The sequence below is a fragment of the Malaclemys terrapin genome, chromosome 8 (assembly GCF_027887155.1).
Source record: "Malaclemys terrapin pileata isolate rMalTer1 chromosome 8, rMalTer1.hap1, whole genome shotgun sequence".
Lineage (NCBI taxonomy): Eukaryota > Metazoa > Chordata > Testudines > Emydidae > Malaclemys > Malaclemys terrapin.
The window spans coordinates 81,670,390-81,698,218 of NC_071512.1; the positions used below are offsets into that span (position 1 = coordinate 81,670,390).

At 39.6% G+C, this 27,829-nt stretch overlaps 1 protein-coding gene across 1 annotated transcript; it reads left to right on the forward strand.

Moving 5' to 3' along the window:
- Positions 1 to 96: 96 nt before the first annotated feature.
- Positions 97 to 27,782, forward strand: LOC128841892 (vitellogenin-2-like). Its single transcript, XM_054037398.1, has 35 exons — positions 97 to 182; positions 304 to 324; positions 439 to 590; positions 1,708 to 1,959; positions 2,632 to 2,793; positions 2,882 to 3,030; positions 3,620 to 3,770; positions 3,895 to 4,052; positions 4,142 to 4,307; positions 5,236 to 5,361; positions 5,719 to 5,937; positions 6,508 to 6,725; positions 6,894 to 6,991; positions 7,599 to 7,723; positions 7,855 to 7,956; positions 9,566 to 9,685; positions 9,769 to 9,958; positions 11,867 to 11,960; positions 12,096 to 12,281; positions 13,079 to 13,223; positions 13,347 to 13,575; positions 13,663 to 13,838; positions 14,206 to 14,739; positions 15,264 to 15,314; positions 17,729 to 17,857; positions 18,947 to 19,159; positions 19,260 to 19,402; positions 20,015 to 20,153; positions 20,711 to 20,846; positions 21,448 to 21,634; positions 22,531 to 22,625; positions 23,807 to 23,904; positions 24,841 to 25,000; positions 26,557 to 26,718; positions 27,435 to 27,782. Exons 1-35 carry the CDS (start codon positions 143 to 145, stop codon positions 27,551 to 27,553), a joined length of 5,445 nt encoding a protein of 1,814 aa, XP_053893373.1. The 5' UTR covers positions 97 to 142; the 3' UTR covers positions 27,554 to 27,782.
- The last annotated feature ends 47 nt before the right edge of the window (positions 27,783 to 27,829 follow it).

The following is a 27,829-nucleotide window of genomic DNA, read 5'->3' on the forward strand; positions in this document are numbered from 1 at the left end:
GGTTGCAAAAAGAAAACTGTTTGCATAAACTGATAACAAATTGAAAAATCAGCAAAATACAGCTTAGCAGTGGCCATGTGCTAGTGATGGTTTTTCTATAAAAGCCTCATGATGCCTGAGGAGGTCTTCATTCACCTTCATCATGAGGGGAATCATACTAGCGCTAGCGTTCACCCTTGTGGGTAAGTTTACATAGCCCTTCTCTGTTAGTCTTTGCTGGGTTTTTATAGTGGAGTCAAAAAATTAAATTCAAAATTAATTTGTTTGCCATTATTCATGTATCCATTTGATTTCTTTTCACAGGGAGTGAAAAGTATGACCCTGGTAAGTCTACTGTTCATTTCTTAAGCTTCACTCAATGCCTTTGTCATAATGACCATGAAGCAGAATGTCTTTTAAATTATTACTAAAAGTGAATATTTGTATCATTTTTCACAGAGCCTGATTTTAGTAGCAGCAAGATCTACTTGTACAACTATGAGGGCCTTACCCTGAATGGACTGCCAGAGCCTGGTTTGGCAAGAGCTGGGCTGAGACTATCCTGTAAAGTAGAGATCAGCGTATTGTCACAGAGGAATCACCTCCTCAAGGTAGACTGTACTATTTCCAAAGGAGATCAAATAACAACAGCATTGAATTCCAAGTCAGGTTAAAGCAACACTTGGGCTACTGAATGTTGTAGGCAGCCACAAGAAAAAAGCAATGGAGAAAAGAGCTTTGAAGATTTTAGGGACTGGGAAATGACTTGTGAGTTATGGCTCCCATTTTCAAAAGTGACTAGTGATTTGGGGTGCCTCAATTTTGGAATGTTCAACTTGAGACGCCTTAATGTGATCTGATTTTCAGAGGTCAGGTGACAGCATCCAAAAATGGAGGCACCAAAACTTATCACCAGAAAATCGAGGCACCAAAAATCACTAGTCATTTCTGAGAACCTTGGCCTGCAACACCAGGGGTCCAATCCTGATCTCATTTAAGGTTTTGATCTGGCAATCCTGACACATTCCAAATTCCCATGGAAGTCATTAGGAGCAGAGGCAAGTCCTTAATTTATACGTAATAATAACAATTCTAGCCAACTTACTTTTTATGTTATTCAGCACTCTTACTTATTCAATACTCAGGCAAAGCTGAAGCTCCTGTTGTGTCAGTGGGAGCATTGCCTAAATAAGGGCTGATGAAATAGGGTCCTAAAGTTCTTCTTCTGACTTTGTACTGCGCAGTTACTTATTATGTAAAACTAAAAATCTGTGTTGGGTTTTCTATTCAACTTTATGTTCAAAGTGGTTGATGCGAATAGATTTAAAAAAATATATTATTAAGAGGTAATTCAAATGTTTTTAGCTTTTTTCTTTAATATATAATATACTCAGTGGGCCAGATTCAATGGAGGTATATTGGTCTTACATCAATATAAGAGCGAGTGGGAAGAATCAAGTTCTATGTATTTATCTCTATATATTATTTTTATTTATTATTTGTATTACCATAGTGCCTAAAATCCCCCAGCCATCACAGACAAGGATCCCATTGTATTAGGTGCTGTACAAACAGCACAGAAGACGGCCTCTGCAGTCTATATTCAGAGTAAACCATGTATAACAATGTTAATTCTTTCCCTAGTTATTTTCTGTATACAGTACATACTTTAAAAATATTTTCGCTCACAGAATGGAGACTAATGCATTTTCTGAATTTTGTTCTCAGATCCGATCTCCACAGCTGGAGGAATACAATGGGATCTGGCCCAGAGATCCATTCATTCGAGCTTCCAAACTCACTCAGATGATCGCTTCGTATCTCACCAAACCCTTTAAGTTTGAATACAGCAATGGGCGGGTTGGAAACATTTATGCCCCAGAAGATACCCCCATCACGTGCATTAACCTAGTGAGAGGAATTCTGAACATGTTGCAGATAACTATCAAAAAGTCACAGAATGCATATGACTTGCAAGAGGTTTGTTTCTCCAGTTTCAAGCTAGTTTGCTGCATGTGCCCAAGCATCACTTGTTATTATTAAATGTTTTTCAGTCAATTAAAACTCTTGCTTAGAGTTTATTTGTATTTATTTTAAAATTTCACTCAACAAGCACAAAAATATTAAAATATTTTCATTTGGACAAAAGAAAATATACATTTATATATGAAGGTGATCGTTTCTGGCAGATTGTCTATTACATTCTCTATATGTGTACGCTATAAAATGGAAGACTAAGGGAAAAAATAAAGGTAATTATCAGACATTGAGATATTTATTGTATATCTTCCTCATTTACCCTGTTCTGTCTAATCTATCAGTGTTCATTGAATTGGTTATATCAATTAGATGATTATTTCCTAAATTGAGTCTCTATCCTGCAGCCTTTACTCATCTGAGTATTCCTGCTTACTTGAAAAAAGAACAGGAGTACTTGTGGCACCTTAGAGACTAACAAATGTTACTTGCTTACTTGAGTGATACTACTCGTGCGTAATGAGAGCAGGCTTTGACACTTAATTAAGAAATGGTTTCCATGTAGTCTTACTAAATTTCATTTTCACTTCAAATCTCAGTTCAGGGGAATGTTCTTCCTCTCATGCAGATCTGATATAACTACAAAACCCAATTATTTTCTATCATTCTCTATAGGCTGGGATTGGAGGCGTCTGCCTCACAAGGTATGTTATCCAGGAAGACAGGAGGAATAACCGAGTCTCTATTACCAAAACCAAAGACCTCAACAACTGCCAGGACAAAGTGGTGAAGGATATTGGAATGACTTACATCCGCCCTTGTCCTTCTTGCCCATTGGTATGAATAATCTAAACAGATCCACTCTAAAAATGAGTAAAACCATGGTCTAGTCTCATTCATTACATGAGTTTCTTTGCTGTTTTAGAAAGAAAAGATTGTAAAAGGGACTGCTGCATTCACCTACAAATTGAAATATGCAGATTCTGGTACCCTGATCACAGAAGCTGTGTCCCAGCAAGTCTATCAGATCTCCCCTTTCAATGAACCCACTGGTGTTGCTGTCACGGAGGCAAGGTAAGCCTCAGAGGTGAAAGTAAAAATAAGTGTAAAGGCATAAGTCTGATCTTGCTCCCACGTGAAGTAAATGGAAAGCTGATAAAGTTGCAGGTATTCATACTCTACTCCCACCCACCCACCCAAAAAAGCTGTGGAAATTTTGCACTAACAATAATTTTTTGCTGCATGTAAATTGAACTTTATTGTAATTAAATGAGAAAAAAGTGGAATCCATGGAAGTGCTTCTGTTCAACAAACAGAAAGTGCCGCTTTATAGCACCAACATCCCCTGAGTCAAAATGAACATGAATAAAATCACTATAAATGTTATGTTATCATAAAACCAGTATCTCTTGCTTTGGAAAATAACAATTCAGCTCCAGTTCAGCAGTTATCTCATTGCAGATACTCATTATCCCCTGACAGTATTTGTTCCATTGAAAAGACCATAACCCCAGGAAATTGTAAAATCTTTTGTGATAGAAAAAACAAATAAAGAACTATCCGTATCCCCACTGTACAGCCAAAGCAGTGAAGTCAGGTGGATGCAGCTAGACAGCTTATTCCTCCAAATGACACATGTTGATTTCTCTTTATTTCCTTCCAGACAAGAACTTACCTTGGTTGAAGTGAAAAATGAACATGTGAGCCCTCCAGAAATTCAGCTGCAGAACTTTGGAGGCCTACCTTATCGTTTCTCACCACTACTGCTCCAGATGCCAATTCAGCTAATCAAGACGAAAAACCCTGAGCAACGGGTATAGAATGCTTAGTTTATTAAGCTGCTTTGCCATTTATCAGACTAATAAAAGATCAATATATTATTACAAACTCAACGGAGAAGCAACTAATTAGCATATTTCCTCTGCCTTCTCTCCTCAGATCGTGGAAACATTGCAACAAGTAATCCAGGACAACCAGCAAGAGCTCCATGGGGATGCTCCATACAAATTCTTAGAGCTTATCCAACTGTGTCGGGTAGCAAGTCCTGATACCTTGGATTCTGTCTTTAAGCAATTTTCAGATAAATTTCATCACAGGTAATGACTGACTGTGTCACTAACAATTGCCATGTCTTGCACAAGGAGCAGAGAGAGCTAAATGTATGGATTTTGTACCCTGGCTGCAGGATTTGGCTGCTGAGTGGAATTACTATGGCAGGCACCATCGATTCACTGAAGTTCCTTAAGCTGAGAATTCGCAATGATGACTTTAAGTACATTGAGGCCCTTCTGACTGTTTCTTTTGCCCTCCATTTAACAAAAGCGGATGGCCATACTATTGCAGTAGCAGCAGTGAGTACAATATACAGGATCCTTTCCTGGTCACATCAGCATGATAACAATTGATAATAACTAGTGATTTTATAGCACTTTAGGGGCCAGATTCTTCTCTCACTTACACTCTTTTTGTATCAGAATATCTCTGTTACTTCAATTGACAGCTGCCTGTATGAGAGGGGAATTGGGTCGTATATCTTCAATTTGTTATGCAGGCATTAAAATTAACTCCCACACCTACCCTATATTGTTATCTCCATTTTAGTTTTCTTGGCCCATATATTCTCTCTTCTGACATCAAACCTCAGTTCATCTTTTTCTGTTAATTCTAAAGTATTAATGGTGATGGATGAGTCAGATAATTTGAATAGCTCTTTTAAGCATTACATTTTCCAGTCCAGAGTAATTACATAACATTCCTAGACACTGGAATAAAGTAAAAGTATTGTAGATGAAATATTATCAAAATTAAAACACCAAACTGTTTACATACGGTTGATACAACCATCTATTATATAGTAGACTTTCTTCTGTTTCTAGTTAATATTCCTATTCTTTAACATAAGAAAACACAGAATATGAAGTGAGCACGATGCTTTAATATAATAAAAAGCTACAGACTCTTCCAGAGAAATTCCATTTGTAGATTGGCTCCTGCCCATGTCCTTTGTACTTTGTATCCTGCCTTTCTTAGGCCACATCTTCAGCTGATGTAAATCAGCATAGCTCTATTTAAGTTAATGGCGATATGTTGATTTACATTAGCTGTGGATCTAGCTCAAGCGTGTGTAAAATATTTTACTGGCTTGATTTAATTTTATTGAAAGTGAAAGATATTCAATTTTAAATAACTTTTCTAGATGAATCCTAAGTAATTGTCCTTATCTGAAAGGTAAGGTGAACATAACCCTGATTTAAAGAGGTGCCTCTTTTCCTTCTGCAGGATCTAGTGACCAGCTCCCGACTTGAGAGAATTCCCATGCTTCGCCAGATTGCTTATTTGGGATATGCTTCCATGGTAAACAGATACTGTTCTCTGGCTTCATCTTGCCCTAGTGAAGCTCTTCAGGTAGGTGATTTTCATTTCAGGTTGTTTTTAACAGCTTAAAAAGATAAGAAAGTTAAAACTGCAATGAGACCTGATCATTTTTATTCTAGAAAACATGGTCCAAGACATACACAGTGATTTAATTTACAAATGTTCATTCCAGAAGCTTCCTTAGTAGCCAAGGGATACCAACCTGGAAGTCTTCATCACCCCTGAATACATAGCTAATTTAGACTAAATCCTGAGGAGATCACTGAATATTTGTAAGCGTGTCAGTTGCATTATGGTCATAGGGTTTCAGTGTGTGAGGATAACAATATGCGTATGCGTGAATTTTGTATGAAAGTAAGAAAGCATTGAACTGTGCTTTGTTTGCAGCCCCTCCATGACCTTGCAGCCGAGGCAGCCAGCAAGGGCAATGAAGATGACATTGTATTAGCTCTGAAAGCCATTGGCAATGCAGGAGAACCAGCCAGTATCAAGCGCATCCTGAAGTTCTTACCAGTATTTTCATCTGGTGCTTCTAATTTCCCAGTCCATATTCAGGTCGAAGCTGTGATGGCCTTGAGGCAGATAGGCTGGAAGGACTCCAGAAAGGTAAGAAGAATCAATGATAGTTTAGTTGAATAATGAGATATGAAGAATATATGCTAGGGAGAAAGTGAGTTCAGTGGTGCAGTGTTTGTGAATTCAGAACAATTCTTTATTGTTATTAGTATCACAATATTAGAGCCCCAAGGGATATCAGGGTCTGATTGTGCTGGGCACTGTAATTGTTGGGAGGTAGATATAATGGTGTTTCTTTAGTCACTTGTCATATTATGTGACATCTTATATTAGTCACACATTGTCATTGGTCTGCTACTGGAATACCCCTCGCTAAAGTGGTCTAAATGACAGTGAACACCTGGGATCAAATTCACAAAGCCATTGGAGTTACACCACAGATAAATTTGTCTCACTAGTCATGGCATTTTCTCAAGAGCTATTCATTATGTCCCAACATTTTTCTTTAATGTTTGTGTATCAACTCATGAAGTGGAAAAAATGTTACACCTGAGGTTCTATTCTCCCTTTATTATGGATGTGTGATTTGTTGATACAAATTATACATTGAATCTGTTAGAAGTTATCAGACACTTATGAAATTATATTTTCCCTCTCCAGGTGCAGGACATTCTTCTCCAGATCTTTGTGGATCATTCACTTCCTCCTGAAGTCCGAATGATGGCTTGCGTTGTCATATTTGAAACTGGGCCTGCACTTCCTCTGGTAATAACTATGGCTAACGTGATACTGAAAGAGACCAATATGCAAGTTGCCAGTTTTGTATATTCCCACATGAAAGCTTTGTCAAGAATTGGATTCCCACGCTTCTATAATGTGTAAGTAAAGAGAGAAGTAAAACTGTACATTATCTGTGAAGTACAATTTCTATCACAGTCTTGTAAGTAAAATGATATATATATACACACACATGCACACACACTGACTCAAATTACTCTGGTAAAATTTAGCTTACTTTTATATATTTTTATCCATTTTTTAAAAAGATCTGCTGCTTGCAACATTGCCATTAAACTGCTGAGCCCCAGACTTGACAGACTGAGCTATCGTTACAGTAAAGTTATTCCTCTTGGTGGTTACTACAGTGAGTAAAAAAATTAATTTACTGGGAGTGTCCATCATTGAAACACCATTTTCCAGTCATTTGGAGAACTAATGTAAATCATTCTGAACTCTAACTTGGATTCTATCTGTAAGAGTTCTTTCCTTTCGGAATGGCTGGAAGGTTTTAAAGAGTTATGAAAGGAATATTTAATTAGTTGTAAAAGATATTTTCTGTGTCTGAATTCTGAAAAGTTTACTGTGTTTCTTTTTTATAAAGAATTATTAGAGTATATTTCTCGTTACAAATTATTTTACCAGCTCTTTAACTTTCTTGTAAAATGCCTCTTACTGCAATAAAGTGTACTTAGAATATTTAAGTTTGATCAAATAGTTTCACTGCATTTGTTAGTACAAAATTTCACCGCAGTCCTGCAAACATTTATGCATTTGAGTATCTCATCGATTTCAGTGGTATATTCATGTATATAGATACTCGCTCGTAAACGTTTGCTATGTCAGGACCTAAATGTTGAAAATCTTCATGAGAATATACCTTATGAAAAAAGGATTATCAGCTACAGATTGTCATCCCCAGAAGTCAATAGAACAACAAAAAAGCCCTGTCTTGTTTTTAATTTCTACTACAGGTAGCTATCAGGCTGGTACATTTGGAAAGATCTTCCTTATGAACAGTCCAAGAACAATGTTCCCATCAGCTTTAATTTCCAGTTGGATTGTAAACTATGCAGGTGCAGCTACTAGCTTGCTAGAGGTAAATATTATATTTAAGCCAATAACAGATTGTATTAAAGTTTATTTTTGACGAATGTATTTCTTCATTAACAGTGTGTTTTAACTGTATTGTAGTGCACCCTCTCATGCACAGTGTTGTTTTTTTATTAGGTTGGTGTCCGTGCAGAAGGTCTTACGGATATTATAAGGAAACAAAACATCCCATTTGCAGAATATTCCACATACAGAAAGATAAAGGAGATTGGGAAAACAGTATGTGTTGTTCTCATTCTTTGTTTCATGTGATGTATTGTGGGTGGAATTCATCAAGGGCAGAGGGGTTTAGTAAGACTCTCAGCACCAGTTCAGCCTTGCACTGAGAGGCAAATTAACACGCCTGCACCCAGCCTGAGTGTCTCAGCGAGGCACTGAGGAGATTCACATTAGGATAGCAGGGGAAGGAGTCTCCTGTGGAGATGGCCAAGAATTTTCAAACAAAATGGATTTTCATTGGAAAATGCCAATTCACTGATCCCTAGATGTTTCACAGAAATGTGTTAGGTGAGGTAATAGCTTTTATTGGACCAACTTCTGTTGGTGAAAGAGAGAAGCTTTTGAGCCACAGAGCTCTTCTTCAGGTCTGGCAAACAGAAGAGCTCTGTGTGGCTCGAAAGCTTGTCTCTCTCATCAACAAAAATTGGTCTAATAAAAGATATTACCTCACCCACCTTATCTCTCCAATATCCTGGGACCGACCCAGCTACAGCAACACTGCATATCACAGAAATGTTTCATTTTCAATGAACGTCCGCCAAAACACACAGAGGGTTCTGATGAAAACCTACCTGGTTCCTTGCCAGTTCACCTGGTGGGCTGCTGGGGAGCCTAGGCTTCCAGGTTCCCTGGTTCTGGGGTAGCCCCGCCATGCTGACTGCCTTGGAGTTGGGACACCAGGACTTTCAGGCTCCCCGCTGCATAGCTGGGAACCCTGAGTGCTTCACCTTGAGACAGGACTCTTAAGACTTCTAGGCTCCCCACTCCATGGCGTGGGAATCTCCAGACTCTGGGGGCTTCCCGAGCTACTCCCAACTCCAGGCAACACCCAGTCTGATCCCTTTGGGAGCAGCCCAAGGCGTCCCTCAGAGGCAAAGGCAGATGGGGGAGTCCCCAGGAGCTAAGGCAGTGTGTCAGGACAGCTGGCTGCTCCATTTTGTTTTTGAAAAATTGAATGGAAACATTTCAAATTTTCGAGACCAAAAAATGTTGGCATTTGCTTTCCATGGATAATATCAAAATTTCTAGTTTTTGTTTAGATTTGAAACATTAGTTTTTAAATGTTGGCATTTCCTGTGGCTTGGAAATTCCAAGTTTAGATCACCTGCATTCTCCTGGGATGTCTGGAGCAGCCTCCCACTCTGGCCTTGTTTCCCGAACACCCTGTGCCTCACTGCATAGGGAGCCCTAATGAAGCTGGGCTTCATAGCATGTAGTAGATGTCCAGCCCAGGGTTGGCCTCCCCCGATCCTGCCTCTCTTCCTCCTCTTGCAACTGGTCTGTTTTCAGGACTTCTGTGTCCTCAAGTGAAGGACTGATTTGATACTGTGGTCTTAGCTTAAATTGGGTTTAAGTGGTGTGGAGGGCTGTGAGCTGACCCTGGGCATTGGATGTAAAGTTATCTTGTCAGAATACAAGACATTATATATGAAGTTACTTGTGTAGGATTGAATTGCATGGAATTCTGAAAAGCCACATTATGTTATTAGCAAAAAAACACAAATGGCAAAGAAAAATATAGCTTAGTGAGTAGCCATTTCTGTTGCCTGTTAAATGTTTATTTGTAAATATACTGTATTAAGTGCCTGTTTGTTTGTTTGTTTCCTAGCTGCTGGGATGGAGGGAGTTGCCTTCAGAAAACCCTGTGTTATCAGCTTACTTAAAACTATTTGGCCAAGAGCTGGCCTTTGCTGACATCAACAAGGATCTCATTCAGCAGGCTATGAAGGTAAGCACTCTCCCTAATTTTGTCTGAAGTGTTTGGCAGCTTTATCTCCTCATCTAACCTGCTGTATCTCTGTTACATTGTAGCTTGTGACTGGACCAGCGGACAGACACACATGGCTGAAGAGAGTGATCCATCAAATCCAAAATGGCATTGCAGGACGATGGGTTCAGCCATTATATTCAGGAGAATTTCGGCACATCGTCCCTATCACTGTTGGTCTGCCATTGGAATACAGTTTATATACTACTGCTCTGGCACATGCAACGGCCCGTGGTGAGCTTGAGAACATAAGATTATCTATATTGGATCAAACCATGGGATGGGAGACAAATTAGGAAGCAGTGGAGTGAAAAGTAATGAGAACAGAAAGGTAGGAGGGACTAATTTATGTAGAGCCTTGAAAGCCAGGACAGAAAGGGAGGAAGGAGAGCTAGTGAAAATATTTATAGATGGTTGGGACATAGTTGCAGCAGCAGGCCAGTTAGATGATTTTTGCTGCAGTGTTTTGGATGGACAGAAAAGGGAGAGGGTGAGGTAAGAATTTGAAAAACCAAAGAGAAGAAGGTGACAGTACTCAAGGTCAGAAATAACCAAAACCTGGACAGGAGATTTTGCTATAGGAATGGGGAGGAATGGGTGGATTCTGAAGGTGATGCATAAAAACACGCAGCAGATTTAATACCAACGTGGAGAGAGAGGAACTGAAGATGGCTCAGTAGTCACTGCGTGGAATTGCCAGTAATGATAGAGACGGGAGCCGGAGTAGAGGGCTTGCAAGGGGACACAAGGAGTTCCATTTTAGACATGTTGGTTTTAATGGGTGGTGGGATATTTAGTGATCATAAGATTATGCAGAAGAGTTTTAAATTAGACAGTATTATTTGACTCTCTCTTTCACTGCAGCAGTGAATCTCACAAACTGACTACACTGTGGGTGAAGAGACATTTTCCTTTGTTTTAAACTTGCCTGTCATTAACTGAATTGAGTGGTCCTTTTTATCCTGTATGATGGTAATGTGTCAAAGAGAGGGACCTTACCTTTGAGTAACAGTAAATTTAAATACCTCTTTACTGTCCCCTCTAATTCTTTTCTTTTTGAGGCCTAATTTTTACAGCCGCTCACTGTATGTAGGTCTTATGATATCATTTGCTATCTTTGTTGCCCATCTCTGGATATTTTTAGTCTCTCTTAAAACGAGCAGACTAAAGCTGAACACCTGCCTCCAAAGGAGAGCATATACCATTGTTCAATATCATACCATTATCTTTTGCAATAACTTCTATCCCCAAATATCCCATTCGCTGCCCACTGGCCCAGTTTCTTCACTGAGGTATCCAACTGGGCTCCTTTCTTTCTTTCCTTTAATGAATTTTGGAAGTTAAGGGCTGATCAGTATATGTAAGCTTTTTAGATGATGTTTGATTCTTATCCCACTTAACTGGTTACTCCATTGACTTGAGTGGAGTTGTTTCTGATTTACAGTGGTATAACTGAGAGCAGAATCAAGTACTCCTGTTCTTCTTTTTGCGGATACAGACTAACACGGCTGTTACTCTGATATTTATCAGTGTTCATCATCTTTCATTTATCCAATCTGAATATCATCTACCATCCTGCCATCAAATTCACCAACACATATAAGTCTTCCTGGATTTTCTTGGAATCTTTTATGATTTCTACACATAGGAACAACTTAGTGACATCAGTACAAGTCACCAGCTTGCTCACCACTTCCCCTGCAAATCATTAATAAATATAATAAATTAACTAGCCCAGGGCCACCCAGAGGATTCAGGGGGCCTGAGGCAAAGCAATTTTGGGGGCCCCTTCCATAAAAAAAGTTGCAATACTATAGAATACTATATTCTTGCGGGGCCCGGGGCCTGGGGCAAATTGCCCCACTTGCCCCCCCCTCTCCCCACCGGGCAGCCCTGAACTAGCCTTAGTTCTAGTATGTACCCTTCATGTTCCTGACTGCTAATGTCTCTCTACTCTGAGGAGTACTTGTTCACTACATCTCTGAGTTTCTTATTGATTATCCAGTTTTTAATTCAGGACAAGACTTTGCTTTTATCACCATGGCTTTTATTTTCATTAATAATCTGTTATGAGAACCTTTTATCTTTACTCATTTATTTTTACTTTTACCATCTTTTACTTTTTTTCTCGGTCTCTTGTAGTTGATGTAAAGCTGTCCCCTTCTTTATCTGGTGATTTTAGACCTTCACAGTTGTATGAATCCAGCTTGCAACTTCGTGCTGATATCAGCCCAAGGTAAGGAAAGTGTTCTCATTTTTATGTCTCTGAGATTTACAGAGACTTCTATAGAAAAGGAGTTCTACCTCTTAAAAAGCAGTGGCTAGATACGGTGTCTGATTGCTTATCTGTGACAATTTCACTCTCTTTCAGTATCTACTTTAACTCAGTGGCAATGATGGGAATCAACACAGAATACTTTCAGTCTTCTATTGAAATTCACACCAAACTCCGTGTACAAGCTCCATTGAAATTTGATGCCAAGATAGACATGAAGGAAAAAAGTTTTAAGTTCGGAACAACCCCATGCCAACAGGAGACTGAGATAGCGATGGGAAGGTAGAGTTGTTAAATTTCTGTCATTTAAAATATTTTTTGTGTGCAATCTATTGGTTTGTGAAACCTTCCAACACAATAAGCAGTATAATCATTTCACATGATCAAGGATACATGTGACTCATAGTTACATTGCACCATTTTTGTGCAATGTAATTCATGATTTCTTTTGTTTAGGTTTTAGGTTTTTTTTGTAATATGGGATAAAATTTTCAAAAAGTACCTAAATCACTTTGAAACTTAATTCCCACTTTCAAAAGGCTTGGCTGTATGAATACTTAGTTCATGGCAAGCTAGGGTGTAAATCTACCTTGCACTAGTCAGCTGCACACTAACTGTCTGTGCGGTCTCTGCTGCTGTGCACGAAAAGATCTTTAGCGCACTTTAATCTACTCCCATTTCAAAGGGGGGGGGTAGATCAAAGAGCACTAAGGAACTTTCAGTGCCCAGCAGCAGGGTCCACACAGACACATAGCACACAGCAGGCTCGTGAGAGGCAGTGTACACCCCTGCTTGTTCGTATAGGCAAACCCTTAGGCACTCAGGAACCTAAGTCAAATGGGTTTTGAAAATGTTACCCATTGTCTTGTACCAACCTGCAGTTCATCTAGGACCAAATGATTTCTAAGTCATGTTAGTAGGCTGCAAAAATGCATTTTTAAATATTTATTTGGCTCTTACAGTTCAGTGTTCAAAACTGTCTGACTCTTAAAATAGAGACATTAATAGAGATGTGATTAAATCCATCCAACAGCCCTTTGGAGCTACTTATAAATAATATTTCATGCATAATCCCACAGGCATAAGGCTTTTGCTGTATCAAGAAATATAGGAGAACCGGGCACAGTGAAGAAGATTCCAGTACTCCCAGAAGGTACTGGATCAAATATTCTGAAGGAGCATTTCAAATCATCTGAAAGAACTTCGAGAGAAGGTGCCGTGACGGTAACTACCTCTTCTATGTTTGTATATTAATATTTATTTTCTCTGTACTATATGCATGGTGATATTTGTACTTCTTGTCTGTGAAATGCTACCAGTGTACTAATGTGTTCATGTTTAATGCAGCAAAGAGAGGCTTCTGACATCCTACCTAAGAAATATTCCTATGGTCCTGAGCAGGAACTTCACCACAGTGCAGAAGGAAAAACATATACTCAAGCCATTTGTGTCAAAGTGACTCGTTTTGGTTGTCAGGCCTGTTTTTACAGGAGAGCACGAGATGCCTCTTTTTTAAAAAATACATATTTTCACCGATTAATTGGAGAACATGAAGCGAAAATAGTTTTGAAACCAGGTATAGTATTGAATACAAGATTTTCTGTTTATCCATGTCAGTACAGCTGAAGCAGTATATCTCCTAATGGATGTATCTGGTGTGTAGCCCCTACAGATGCAGCTATAGACAAAATACAGCTGGAGATTCAGGCAGGATCTAGAGCAGCTTCCAAAATAATCCAAGTGGTAACCCTAGAGTCCGAGGAAGAAGATGACTCATCTCCAGATGACGTGGTTCAAATGAAACTGAAGAAGATCCTAGGAATTGAAAATGTGTTTAAGGTAATTGACTTTGAGATGTTGAGGGTGGATGGGGCAGGAACCCTATTTAAACAAATAAAAAGCAATGATTTTAAAATACATTATGGAATATCTGCATGGACAATGGAGAATAAAGTTAGTAAGAAGGGTACAATTTCAAATGAAAGGCGTGTGCGTAAGTCAACATCAAAGGCTTGAGTGGAACTTGGGTGGTGCATAGACCTGATGTTGGCCCTCTGCACATGGATGAATTTCAGCCTAAATAAGTGGGCACCGTTATTTTTTCACCACATCTTATTTAACAATCATAGCAATAAGATAAAATAGTAACAATTATTTCTTTTGATGTCTCTAATCACCAGCATTGTTCTTTGAAATGCTGTTGCAGGTTGGAAATAGAACTCAGCGGCACAAGAAAGGAAAGACCCAGATGACGGAGTTCCGGGTAGAGCCCAATGCTAAATATCCATCTAGTTCATCTTCTTCATCCGCCGACACTTCCTCCTCTTCTTCCTCTTCTTCTTCCTCCCCTTCTTCTTCTTCCTCTTCTTCCTCCCCTTCTGGCAAGAAGGTCAAAAACCAAGATGCGAAAGACAAAACATTGCAACCTAGAAACAGAGATGAGAGCAGCAGCAGCAGCAGTAAAAGCAGCAGCAGAAGCAGCAGCAGCAGCCGTAGCAGCAGCAGAAGCAGCAGCAGCAGCAGCAGCGGTGACAGCAGTGACAGCAGCAGCAGCAGCCGTAGCAGCAGCAGCAGCGACAGTGGCAGCAGCAGCAGCGACAGTGGCAGCAGTGACAGCACCAGCAGCAGCAGCAGCAGCAGCGGCAATAAAGCACCTCGACCTGGAAGCAGGCATCAGCTCGTCAGAGAACCGAACAGCAGCAGCAGCAGCAGCAGCGATAGCGAGTATTCCAAAAGACAGGTAACTTATGTGTGTCACTCGAATGCCTGGTGGTGGTGCTGATGATAAAGTCAGCGTGAGTTACATTCCAGATAGCAGGTGGCTTTGTGTTGTATATCAGGAAATTATGAATTGACACTACAGAATACACTGGTCCAATATTGTGAAAACTGCACTGAGAACCCCACTTCCACCAGGCAACCACCTGTCTCAGGTGACCCCTTTGCAGTATCTTCAGGATTTCCACTGCTTTGTCTGAGATATTGTTACAGGCCACCAGAACTAGGCGACCAATTTTGGTTGGTTTATTGGTCTCTCTCAATGGGTTTTGCTGTTGCATGTTTAGTCTTAATTCTCTGGTGGAATTTCCAGGGGCTGCTAATTTAGGAGCATTAATTTTTCTATTTAAACATTTCAAGATTTATACGTTGTTTTTTAGTCTGAAATCCTTACTCACTTCCAGTGCTGCACATTTCAATGTAATTGCAGAAAGCAGGTTCTTCTATGTAAGGTTCTTCAACTTTCTACTTTTATCATTTTCAAAGAGAACTCCAGAGATCTATCAGTATCGCTTCAAGTCAGCACATACACAGGAGGTAAGTTTTCTTCCCTCATTGGATCTGACTTGACCTGGGTAGAATAAAATCCTGAAAGAACACACATGGGAATTACTACCTTTGTGAAGGAAAATAATTGGTATTACAGTCTTTATAATAGCAAAAACGAGGAGTCCTTGGCCTTAGAGACTAACAAATTTATTTGGGCATAAGCTTTCGTGGGCTAAAACCCACTTCATCAGGTGGGCTAAAAAACACTTCATTAATTTTAGCCCACGAAAGCTTATGGCCAGATAAATTTGTTAGTCTCTAAGGTGCCACAAGGACTCCTCGTTGTTTTTGCTGATACAGACTAACATGGCTACCATTTGAAACCAGTCTTTATAATGTTTACAGTTTCTAAATATGTCCCAGTGTTTTGTAGAAATATAAGAAGTCAAGGCTCTGGGACTCAGTGAGGGGAAGGGTCCCAGAGCCCAAGTTCTAGCTGCAGCCCCAACATCTACACCACAGTTAAACAGCTGTGTAGCCACAGCCCCCGGGCTTGAGTCAGCTGACCTGGGCCAGCCGTGGGTGCTCAATTGCAGCGTAGACCTACCTTAACTCTCATTTTAGGTGCCTAAGTGCAACATTTAGTGCCACTGAAATCCCCAAACTCCCGCACTCAGCTGCTGCCTTGTCCTGTAGGTGCCTGAATTCCCACCAGAGGGCATGCACAAACCTGCCTAAATCCGACCTTGCTGAGATGTTCGGTGTCCTAGCTCACACCCAGCAAGAGTCTCAAACTAGGCAGCCCCTCATCTATCTCCCCAGCAGGGCCTGATAAGTGTGCTCTGCATACCTCCCCCATCAAAGGCAGCCGGGGTGACCACATGTGGGAAGAGGAGCAAGGGTGTGTCCATCCCCCATAAGACCCAATAGCCAGGGCACAGCTAGGATGTGGGAGACCTATTTCAAATCCCCCCCTCTGCCTGATTTGGAGCAGAAACTTGAACCTAAGTCTCCCAACTCCCAGGAGCGTGTCCTGACCGCCAGGATGTTCGGTATTCTGGGTGGATGGTGGCTAGGGCACTCTTGGGTATGTGGGAGATGCACGCCGAAGTCACTGCTTCCAAATGTTCATTTAATTATTTAGACAAAGTGGAACAGCTCTGACAGGAGAGATTGAGCGAGCCCAGCCCTGGAATACCCTGTAGCCTGTGGGTCAGGGTACTCAGCTGGGATGTAGGAGACACACGTTCAAATCTCTGCCCCAGATCGGGCAGAGCAGGAATTTGAAAACAGCCCCAGCTCCAGGGCTATTGGCTATAATGCAGGCTTGCTCTCTCCTGTTTTTGGTAAGGAGCAGAGCTGGCTTAGGTGCCTAACTCCAGGTGAGGGTTAATGGCTGTGACTCCACGGTGAAGTTAGGCACTTACCTGTGTTTGAGAGGTGGGGCTTTGAACATGCCCCTCTCCCTGGCATTTCCTATTGCTACTTTAGGTGGCTCCCCACTCAGCTGGCTGGTGTTTGTGAATCTCTTTCTGAGGCACCTAATTCTCCCCAGGCCTTGTAGAGGAGCATGCATACCTAACTCAGGCCTAAGGATTCCACTAGCTGACAGGGTGCATAAAAATTAGGAGTTGCAACACTCACTGGTACCACGCCTAAGTCCCTTCATGAGTTTAGCTCAAAATCCCTGCCATGAGGAACTTAACTAATTTGACAGGCTCAGATAACTTGACACCTTGGGCTAACTTCTCTTCTGATATGAACTAGCGTAGCCTCATTGACAAACAAGGTAGAATACACCGGCTCGTTTGCTCTAAATCAGTGGAAGATGCTTGTTAAGGGCCTGATCCAAAGAGGAGTTAATAGCAACCATTTCCATTGCAATCAGTGTTTCATGGAAAGTAAAGCGACCAGTAGGAAAGTAAGATGAAAAGTGGTGGTTCATCCGTTCATGGGATCAGGCCCTACATTCCTAAAGAGCAATGGACTGAGTCAGTGCTACTCTTTTATATCAAACGAAAGCTTTGCTGTGTTGCAGTGATTCTGGTATTATTTTATACGCAGCCATAGGATGGGCTTGTAAAGCAGAAGTGCTATTTGCATGCACTGTTCCTGTGTAAATAGTCTCAAATAGAGAGCAAAAGTGAACCTGACTTATGCCTTGATCCTGACAAGCCTTATCCATACAAGTAATTCTTACTCATGCAAGTAACCCAATGGGTCTGCTCAGATACATAAGAACTACTTAGGTAAGAAGATCAATGGGTGAGCAACAATTTGTAGGGTTAGACCCAACGATATTAAAAAGGAATACGATGAAAAGTTATTGACAATAATCTGGTAATTAGAATATGCTTTAGCAGAACATTGTAAAAGAATATTCTACATTGTCATTTCAAACATCTTCCTATGAACTAACTTAAATTGCTCTACTAAGGATGTTTGTTTTTTTATTGTTGCAGTATCCCAGAAAGAAAGTCCCAGGCAGCAGCAGCGCCAGCAGCAGCAGCAGCTCCTCCTCCTCTACCTCCTCCTCCAGCTCTAGTTCTAGTTCCAGTAGCAGCGAAGACACCAACAGAGCAGGTTCCCGGGTCAGTTTCTTAGTCTTCAAGAAATGCAGTATGCAGTGTGTTAGCCTGGCAGCATTGCCAGGGACTTGCAATTATTGTCCAGTTAATGGGTAAAGAAAAGTAGCTGCCATATTAAATCACATGGAGCCAGACTGTGCTGACTCTTGTTTGCAAGCCCAGGAGAAACATGTCTGTGCAAGAAACCTGCCCTCCCTCTCCCATGTTACACAACTGTGCCACCAGCAGGAGCAGGTCACATGCTTCCAACACTCTGTGAAACACAGGGCTGCTTGCTCCTACTTCACCTGGAGAGCAAGACCAATCACAGAGGACCCTATTGTGCTAGGTACTGTACAAACACAGAACAAAATGGTGGTCTCTACCCCAAGGAGCATACAGTATAAGACAAGAGATGACAGGTGATACAGACAGACAGGCAGGGTGGTACAAAGAAACAGCTTGTCTCCAAAGCTGAGTGCTGAGTATTAACAACAAACAGTATACCTAAAACATGCTGATTTAATGTATTCCAGTATCACTACATGAATAGCGTAGCTGAAGTCGAAGTATCTTAGATGGATTTACCTTGGGTCCTCACGGGGCGGGATCGACGGCCGCGGCTCCCCCGTCGACTCCGCTACCGCCGCTCGCTCCGGTGGTGTTCCGGAGTCGACGGGGAGCGCGTTCGGGGATCGATATATCGCATCTTAACGAGACGTGATATATTGATCCCCGATAAATCGATCGCTACCCGCCGATACGGCGGGAAGTCTGGATGTACCCTTAGACACTTCTTTTTATTTCCAGAAAAATGCACTTGTTCTGATTATTTGGGCTAAATCCCACAGCTTTTATTCAATGTTCACTTTGTGAAAACTGCCATTGATATCAACTGGAGTTGTGGCTGAATAACCATTGCAAGTTTTGGCCCATTACATTTTTATTTATTGTATATTATATGATTGGATATCTGTAATGTGTCAAATTACATGCATTTGTCAACTTCTTACTTTCTATTTATATTATTTGTACCATAAATAAAAGCTAACATAATATAGTAATTCCTTTGTAATATTGTTCTGAGGCATTTTTTCCCTCCCTTGCCTTTAGCCTAAATTTTTGGGAGACAGTAAAGCACCAGATCTGGCTGTTATTCTACGTGCTTTTCGAAACGACAGAAAGCTGGCAGGCTTCCAGCTCGTGCTATACACAGATTTATACTCCACCAGACCCAGGATACAAGTGTTTGTGTCAAACATCACAGGATCAAGCAGATGGAAAATCTGTGCTGACGCTTCAATCATTAATGCTCACAAGGCCGCGGTAAGACTCAGAAATAACACCGCACCATTCTACCCACAATACAGTGATCTCAAGTATATTTTACTTTTTAAAAAATGGAATGTTTTTGTCTCCATTATAGGGTTATCTGAAATGGGGCCGGGATTGCCAGGACTACAGGATTTCTTCAGAGTTTGTAACTGGCCGGTTTGCTGATCACCCAGCCATGCAGGTGAAACTGGAGTGGCCTAAAGTTCCTTCAAGAGTCAAATCAGTTGCCAGTTGGTGAGGTTTTGCTCTTTCATTTCAGCAATTTATTTTATGGTGTACCAGTCAAGCTGGGAAAATCCATATTCAGCAATGAGCTTTCAGTGATTGACTGATTGACTGTCTCTTTATTTTCTCATTTCTGATTTGTTTGAGTTTGGAAACTCATCAAATGACCCCTAAGGAGTATAAGATAACCATCTACTGTACAAACCTACCATACTGTACAAGTGGAAGGTAATCCTTTTATACCAGGCAGAAGTTACTGAAAAGTTAGGGCCAGATTCTCTATGTCACGAAGCTCTTGTTCAGTAAAGCAGGGAGTGAGGTTGGGGCCTGCCAGGGAGACCATTATGGCTCACTGTTTCTCGAAGTGGACCTGTGTTGCCCTGGGGACTGCTCTAATTTATGCCAGTTGCTGTGTATGCTGGCTCTGCCACATAAGAGCTCCTCCACACCAGAGGACTTTTCAGCTGTCCACATCATCTGCTCTCAGCCACAACAAAGGGGCTGGTCCTTAATATCTCCTCTAACTTATGGTCAGATAGACAATGTCTCAGATATCCAATACCTGAGTGAATGAGGGACCTGAGTAAACTTTACCGTTAAATCATGTTTTTCTTTTTCAAGGTTTTACACTTTCATCCCAGGAGCTGCCTATATACTAGGCTACTCTGAAATACGGCAAAAAAATCCTTCTCAACAGGCCAAGTTGATTGTGGCTCTAACTTCTCCAAGGACTTGTGATTTTGTCGCCAAATTGCCTGAGGTAAATATACTGCATAATCATGCCATCACATATTTCACCTGACAGAATACTTTGATATTTTTTTTTATTAGAGCATTCCAAAAAAGTATTTGAAAACAGTAGTTCAGATTAAAACCGTGATATTGATTCACTGTTGTCTCTGGTACTTTTACTTTCTTTCCAAGGACATTCATGTGGTGATATTTGTTCAGCGAAAGTGCCATGAATACTTATGTTAATATGTGTTTGTCCAGCCATCTTGGAAACTCTTTTTGAGTTTGGAAGTTATCCACTCAGAAAGCAGAAACAATACCATATGATTTAGGTGACCAATCACATAGCAGGAGTGAATACTGGCAATAGTCATGGTGAAGAGTTCATGAGAAGTGAATATGTTGAATTATGTTCACATAAACTATTTGTCAAATAATTTCAAAAAAACAATATTTTTGTAAAAATCTAAGTCCTCCCGCAGATAATTCACAAACAGGAAAAGAGGCTGAAATCAACAGATCAATTATTTGCTGTGAATAGCTTGCTGAACTCTATTTTAAATCTGTTTTCTGATTCCTTTTCAGCTGACCATTTATAACAGAGCCTTCAGGCTTCCGTTATCATTGCCTGTAGGGCCATCTCTACCAGCCTCAGCACTGCAGCCCCCGATCTGGAATTTCTTTTCTGAAGCACCATCCGCAGTCCTGGAGCATCTTAAAGGTCAGCAGTTCACTCTCTTCAGAGACACAAGCTCTACAGGCTCTATCATTATTTTAGCATTGTCTGATAATACGTGGAATTGTTTTTCTCTTATTAAGAAATAAATAGCTCTCTAGTGATTTTTTTCATTATGATAATGTTAAATCATTTCCAACTGTAGAGAACATAATGTATGGTGCACAGAAGCCCCAAAGTATTTATTTCCACATTGGAAATCAGAGATATTAAACTTTCCAAAGAACTCTTCACATTGGTGCACGTACTGCTGTTGTTTCACATCCAGTCTGTCTGCAAGAGTCAAGATAAATTTACACAGGAATCCATGAATTCACTTTAATCATTTGTTCTGGAAAATCTGAACGGATACATTTTGAATTGTCAGAAAACTCATTTGTTGCTAAAATGTGAGGAATATATATTTCATGCCTTGCTTAGAGATTATGGGCACTGAGTAGCCTAAATCCCAGGTAATCTTAGAGAAAAAATATCATCTGTTGTCTCACTGAAATGGAGAGCCAAAATAAAATATTATGTTTAAATAAATATCTCTTATGAAAAGGAAAATATTCACTTGTTTCTATGGCATGTTTTCTTTTACCAGCTCGTTGCTCAGTTTCCCAAGACAAGATCACAACCTTCAATGAGGTACAGTTTAACTACTCACTGCCCACAAACTGCTACCACATCTTGGCCCAGGATTGTAGCCCAGAACTGAAGTTCCTGGTAATGATGAGGAATGCGGAAGAATCTGCTGACCTTAAAGCAATTAATATCAAGCTTGGCAGTCAGTAAGTAATTCTAAAACTCATTGCAATAATCCAGTCCTGAAGTGACAAAAGCACCTTAAATAAAACACTCTTGGCTTCTGCTGCAAACTTGATGTACGAGATTGCAAACTTCACTAAAAAAAGATGGGCACTACCCACTATATTTTCCTCAGAGGGAGCAGATGTTACCTCTGCCACATACTCTGCAACTCATCAACCCCACATCCATTTTATCTGGACTGTGATTTGGCCAGTTGGTTTCCATCCAACTCCTTTTCTGGCCTGACACTGGAAATGCAAAGGTATCACACCATCCAGATGTAACGCAGAAGAGACTTCTGACTAAGGCCTGCTCTACACTAGGGGGTGGGGGATCAATCTAAGTTACGCAACTTCAGCTACATGAATAACGTAGCTGAAGTCGACATACTTAGATCTACTTACCGTGGTGTCTTCACTGCGGTAAATTGATGGCTGACGCTCCCCCATTGCCTGCTCCTCTCGCCCTGATGGAGTACTGGAGTCGACGGCAGAGCGCTCAGCGGTCGATTTATTGCGTCTAGACTAGACGCGATAAATCAACCCCCGTTGGATTGATGGCTGCCTGTTGATCCAGTGGGTAATGTAGACAAGCCCTAAGTGTTACATTGGTGATATTGCACCCAGAGTTGTGTCAGTGTTTCCCTTTATAACCTCATGTGCACCTTGAATAAGATGGATGGCAAAGCAGAACATGATGTTACCCCCCACAAAAGGTGGGATGGGCATCTGTGATGTGCATTTATGATAACTATGATGTTGAAACAAGATAATGCTAAAATCAGGGATATTTAGTGAAAGAGGTTATAGTCTGGACATGGTGTGTTCATGAACACGATCAGCATAGAATATAAATTCATTTTTTCCTCTTTTCAAAGTGAAATTGACATGTATCCGGCAAATGGACTTCTTAACCTCATGGTCAATGGTGTTGAAACCCCAGTGGAGAATATCACATATACATCTGACTTTGGTAGGTGTCCATTTAGCCCTTTCTCATAGGTTGTATCAGGAGAGAGAGAAATATACTCCAGTAAAGGTATTTTTGTCATTTTGGCAGTGATATTGCTTGAAACAAACATTTTTACCTTTGTACTTAGGGCTAAAGAGTAATATTTACTCTTTACAAATTGTGCATTTATTTACATATTTGCAGATCAGCATTTATAAGGACAGACTAGAATTGGGAACTTTTGAAAAGTTAAGCAAGAGACAGTTGAGGTTAATTGACCCACCGCTCCCTTTCTAAAATATGTAGGCATTTAGGATTCTGACTCGCAGAAGTTCTGAACTGGAGGAAGGGTATTATTTTATCCCAAATGTCTTGATCACATATATGATGAAACTTTTCCAAATATAGCTTTTCTTATAATTATCATATCTATATGTTGGGACTTTTTTGCCAACTTGACTTATACGTGACATTTTGGGATTTTATATCAATAGAAAAAATCAAGAGAAATATTTATAAATACAGAACAACCCTAACAAAAATTATGGAGAACTGTAGGGATAAAGTCAGCCACTAGGCAGAGCCTATTCTGTTCTCTCAATGCATACACATTTTGTTCTATGAATAGACACATTGAAACTTTGTTTACAATCAAGAGAGCTGGATACAGTACAGTTGTACCCAACTTGGTTATAATAACACAGTTGAAAGCTGTAGGACGTAGATGGAGCCAAACATCTCCAAAACTGGATTAACATTTTGGGAGTCCAGGGTTTTATCCCATTATCATTTATTTGGTTACAGGTAACTGCTATAAATGGATCAGGTGACTACCAAGTTGCAGTCAAGTCTCCTGACTCCATTAGAGTGTAGACAGGGCCTTAATATCTACAAGAATGTAATACTAAGTTTTGGCGGACTCCATTATTGTTCCCTGAAATAAATAGGAACCTGTTAATATTTACAAAGGAAAATTAATACAAAAGTGATTGTTAAGGCCATAGAGTTAAAATTATGTTTCCCTAGTTCCTGTCAACAACTACATTCCATATTTGCAAATTTTAAGGAAAGTAATTAGTTAATATACAGTGTGTTTTGGTTCTTCAACAACAACAAAATACCTGAAGAAAAACAAGGCTTTTATTATATTTTTACAGAATTATTATAAAGATTATAAAAGATCATTTGTATTTTTATTATAGATGCTTCTCTGATGATCAGCAGTGAGAAGAAAGGTCTATCACTTGTGGCTCCTGACTATGGCATTGATAAACTATATTTTGATGGACGTACATTCAAGGTATTTTTCTCTCCTCTGCAAGTGTTTTCATTTGCATAAACTTCCCAGAAAATCCACAAAATGCCATATTTACACAAGGGAATCTCTGCTAATCAGATCACAAGATTATTTTACTCCATTTAGTGATAAAGCCCCAATTCCGCATTCAGACTCCAGTATCCATACTGATTCCTATTCATTGAAGTAGATGAAACTTTGCATGAGTGCAAGGGTCTGCATTAGCAAAGCCAACTTTAAGATCAGGGTAAAAGAGTTTACAGAATAACAGCCTCCAGTCAGTCATCATAATATTCGTCTCTTACACAGCTCCTCTCCTCTGAGGATCTCAAAATGTTTCACAGACATAGAGGAATTAAGCCTCAGAACATGCCTGTGTGTTAGATAAACTAAAACATGGGGTGGTGAAGTGACTTGCCCAGAACACACATTGAGTCAGTGACATAGTTGCAAAGAGAACTCAGGGAATTCTGAATCCCTGTCCCCTGTACTTCTCATTATATAACTCTTCAACTAGTCAAAACTCTGATTTTTTAAAAAACCCTAATAGAAGAATGGTCTGCTAGGAATGTAGAAGATCAATAAATGCTATGTATAGCAAGTGCTAATTGAGCTATTAAAACATGCATCAAACAAAATGTTTACATCTTCAGCATCAATCATTTAATAGATTAGACATGGACACAGGGATTTTCAAAAGGACCTAATGGAGCTAAGCACTCAAATAACTCTCACTCAGGCCCCTTTGAAAATCTCAGCCAGAGTGATTGTTACGGAAAGCACAGAATCAAATCTTGTTCTTTAAAAACAAATATCTTGGCTTTGCCTTAACCTTTATTTTCCTCTGCAATTATGTTACCTCAGGAGACCATTCTGTAACAAAATTCTGCTTCATTGACATTATCCTTAAATATTAACTTTTACTTTGTTTTCACAAAGGTTCAAGTTGCTTTCTGGATGGCAGGGAAAACATGTGGCATTTGTGGAAAATATGATGCTGAAAATAAACAGGAATTTCAGATGCCCAGTGGATATGTAGCTAAAGATGCAGTGAGCTTTGGGCAGTCTTGGATTCTGTCAGAAAAGCCTTGTGCTGGCGGTATGAAAACTTTACTATACATAATGTATGATTACTACAGCTAGTTAGAAAACTGAATTTCCATCCTGTGGGAAACTGACATTTTGAAAAAAAAATCTCAAATAAGTATGAAAAGTTGAAATCTTGAAATATTTCTCAGAACAGAAATTCCAATATAATTTGATTCAGAAACATCAAAAATACTTTATTGAAATGATTCATTTTGATAACGTTGAAACGTTATAGAATATTAACTCGGGTATATGAATATTAAATATAACATACGTAATATTAAAATTAAAGTTTAAAAAACTTAAAAAAATTTAAAGTTGAAATGAAACAATAAAGCCATAATGAAACCAAACAAGAAAATCAAGAGGAAATGAAAGAAGAGAGTTAAAACAAAATACTCCATTTCAATTTCAAATAGTTTCAAAAAATTTCCATTGAGAATTGCATCAAAATCAACACATTCTTGCAAAAAAAATTGTATTTCAATGAAATAGCATTGTTTGACAGAAAACTTTTCCATCAGATTTTTTTGACCAGCTCTCATTATTACTTTGAGTGATAATTTAAATTGTTGGATCAATGCAACTATTTTTGGTCTGATCCAACAAAGCACTTAAGCACATTCTTAACTTTAAACATGTGAGTACTCCCAGGGATTTCACTGGCACTACTCATGTGCTTAAGGTAAAGCGCATGCTTAAATGGTTTGGGGGAGGGGTAGCTCAGTGGCTTGAGCATTGACCTGCTAAACTCAGGGTTGTGAGTTCAATCCATGAGGGGACCATTTAGGGAACTGGGGTAAAAATCTGTCTGGAGATTGGTCCTGCTTTGAACAGCGGTTGGACTAGAGGACCTCCTGAGGTCCCTTCCAACCCTGATATTCTATGAATTTGGGCCCTTGTAGTTTATTCAGTTACATCAGTTTAAATTACAATGTGGTTCAGCATATATAGTGCCTACATTCAATGTGTGCATAGAGCGTAAAATTATACTCAGCAGTAAGTTGAGGTTCTTCTCATCCTCCTGTAACTGGCTGTAGTGATCACCGAAGATCAGACCTATCTGTTACTGACCAATGGGGATTGTTTCTTGGTCGCAATAACACTCAGCTCTACCATATATCCACAAATATATTTAATCAGAATGGCCATGATATTCATGCCATTCTCTATTGATTATTTTTATTTGTGCACAGCTTCAGGTCCTTCTCCTGAAGATTGAGATCTATTCTCTGTTAAACTCAGGTCTCGCACTTACTCAGTGAACCAACTTACCCACATAATATTCATTAGGAAATACATTAGATTAAATATCTCCATATTCATCTAGAGATAACTCAGGACTCCATCTGAAATAACCATCCTATATCCCCATATATATCTAATTAAATAAAACAAAGGAAAATTATTAGTCAGGGATATTGCTTTACATGCGATCCACATAGAATTTTGGATGGAGCCAATATTAGATATACACAAAATATCACTAGCAGATGGAGAATTTTCGGGAAAATCTAAAGCCATTTACACAAGGTTTTGAAATATCAATGATTATTTTATTTGCAGCCTGTAAATTGCAGCGCTCACTTGTGAAACTTGAGAAAACAATTCGGCTTGAGGGCGAAGACTCAAAATGCTACCCTGTTGAGCCTGTGCTGCGCTGCATGAAAGGATGTTCAGCAACTGAGACCACCCCAGTTACTGTTGGCTTCCATTGTCTGCCAGCTGGTAAGTCAACAAAAAATCCTATTATAGAAGCTATCCAAATATTTACTAATTTAGGCCCTGATTAGCCAGGTGCTTAACTTTAAGCAGGTGAGTCATCTCTGTGATTTCAATAAGACTACTCACATGCATAAGCTTTGGCATGTGCTTCAGGACCTCACTGAATTGGAGTCTTAATCAATAACATTTGGTGTGTGACGCTAACTTTAGTGGATGTAAAAATAAATATGTTGCCTGTCAGCATTTTATGACGTTTTTCCTGGTATTGACTTTTTAAATCTGTAGCTAAATGAAGGTCCCATATTATCTATTGTTTATTTATCACTGTCTATGGGCCCAATCCTGCTTCCATTGAAATCATTGGAGTTTTGTCAATGGTTTTGGGGGGTAGGGCCAGATTCTAACAGAGCAACTGAGATTTCACAAATATTGGTATCTACAATGCATTTTTCTTTGTTTTCAAAGTTTGACATTTAAAAAACAATAGATTGAAAATGAACTAGTATAAATGAGCATTATAATTGCTGTCTTTTAAATTAATGATTAGTTTGTTGTGATGGCTGCTTTTCAATCCAGTTAGTCAAATGAAATGTGCATGATAATTAGAAGAATCTAAGTCCAGTCAGTGTACTAATGAAGTCTGTATAACGAATCCCACGCGTTGCAAATTGACTGTTCTTTTTTCTTCATTCTTATCTATCGTTTTTCTTCACTTCCAGATTCAGCTGCCAGCTTAGTTGAGGGACAGATGAAGCTTGACCAGAAGTCAGAGGATATACAGGACACAGTTGAAGCCCACACAGCATGTTCATGCGAGGAACTACAGTGCATTGCATGAGGCTACAGTTCAGCAGATTAGAAACTTGGAGCATTATTTTTATACTGTGATGCCAGAAAATTCCTCCCAGGCAATCACAGATATGTTAATTTAAGTGTTTAAAGTCCTACTGAATCTTCTTAGAGAAAACTGATCTTTCAAGGAAATGTTAAACTTTATCGCTGTAGAAACAATACTGACTATTCATACATATGTGATTTCCTAATAAATCTGTGCATCTAAAAAGAAATGGTGAAGAGTCCCTTATTTCACAGTGTATAGAAAGGAAGAGGTCTG

Bases quoted from the DNA above. Each gene is read 5' to 3' on its own strand.
- LOC128841892 (XM_054037398.1), top strand. From the start codon at position 143: ATGAGGGGAATCATACTAGCGCTAGCGTTCACCCTTGTGG. The intron at 2,794-2,881 runs GTATGAATAATC...TTGCTGTTTTAG, and splicing joins CTTGTCCTTCTTGCCCATTG to AAAGAAAAGATTGTAAAAGG. The intron at 14,740-15,263 runs GTAACTTATGTG...TCATTTTCAAAG, and splicing joins GCGAGTATTCCAAAAGACAG to AGAACTCCAGAGATCTATCA.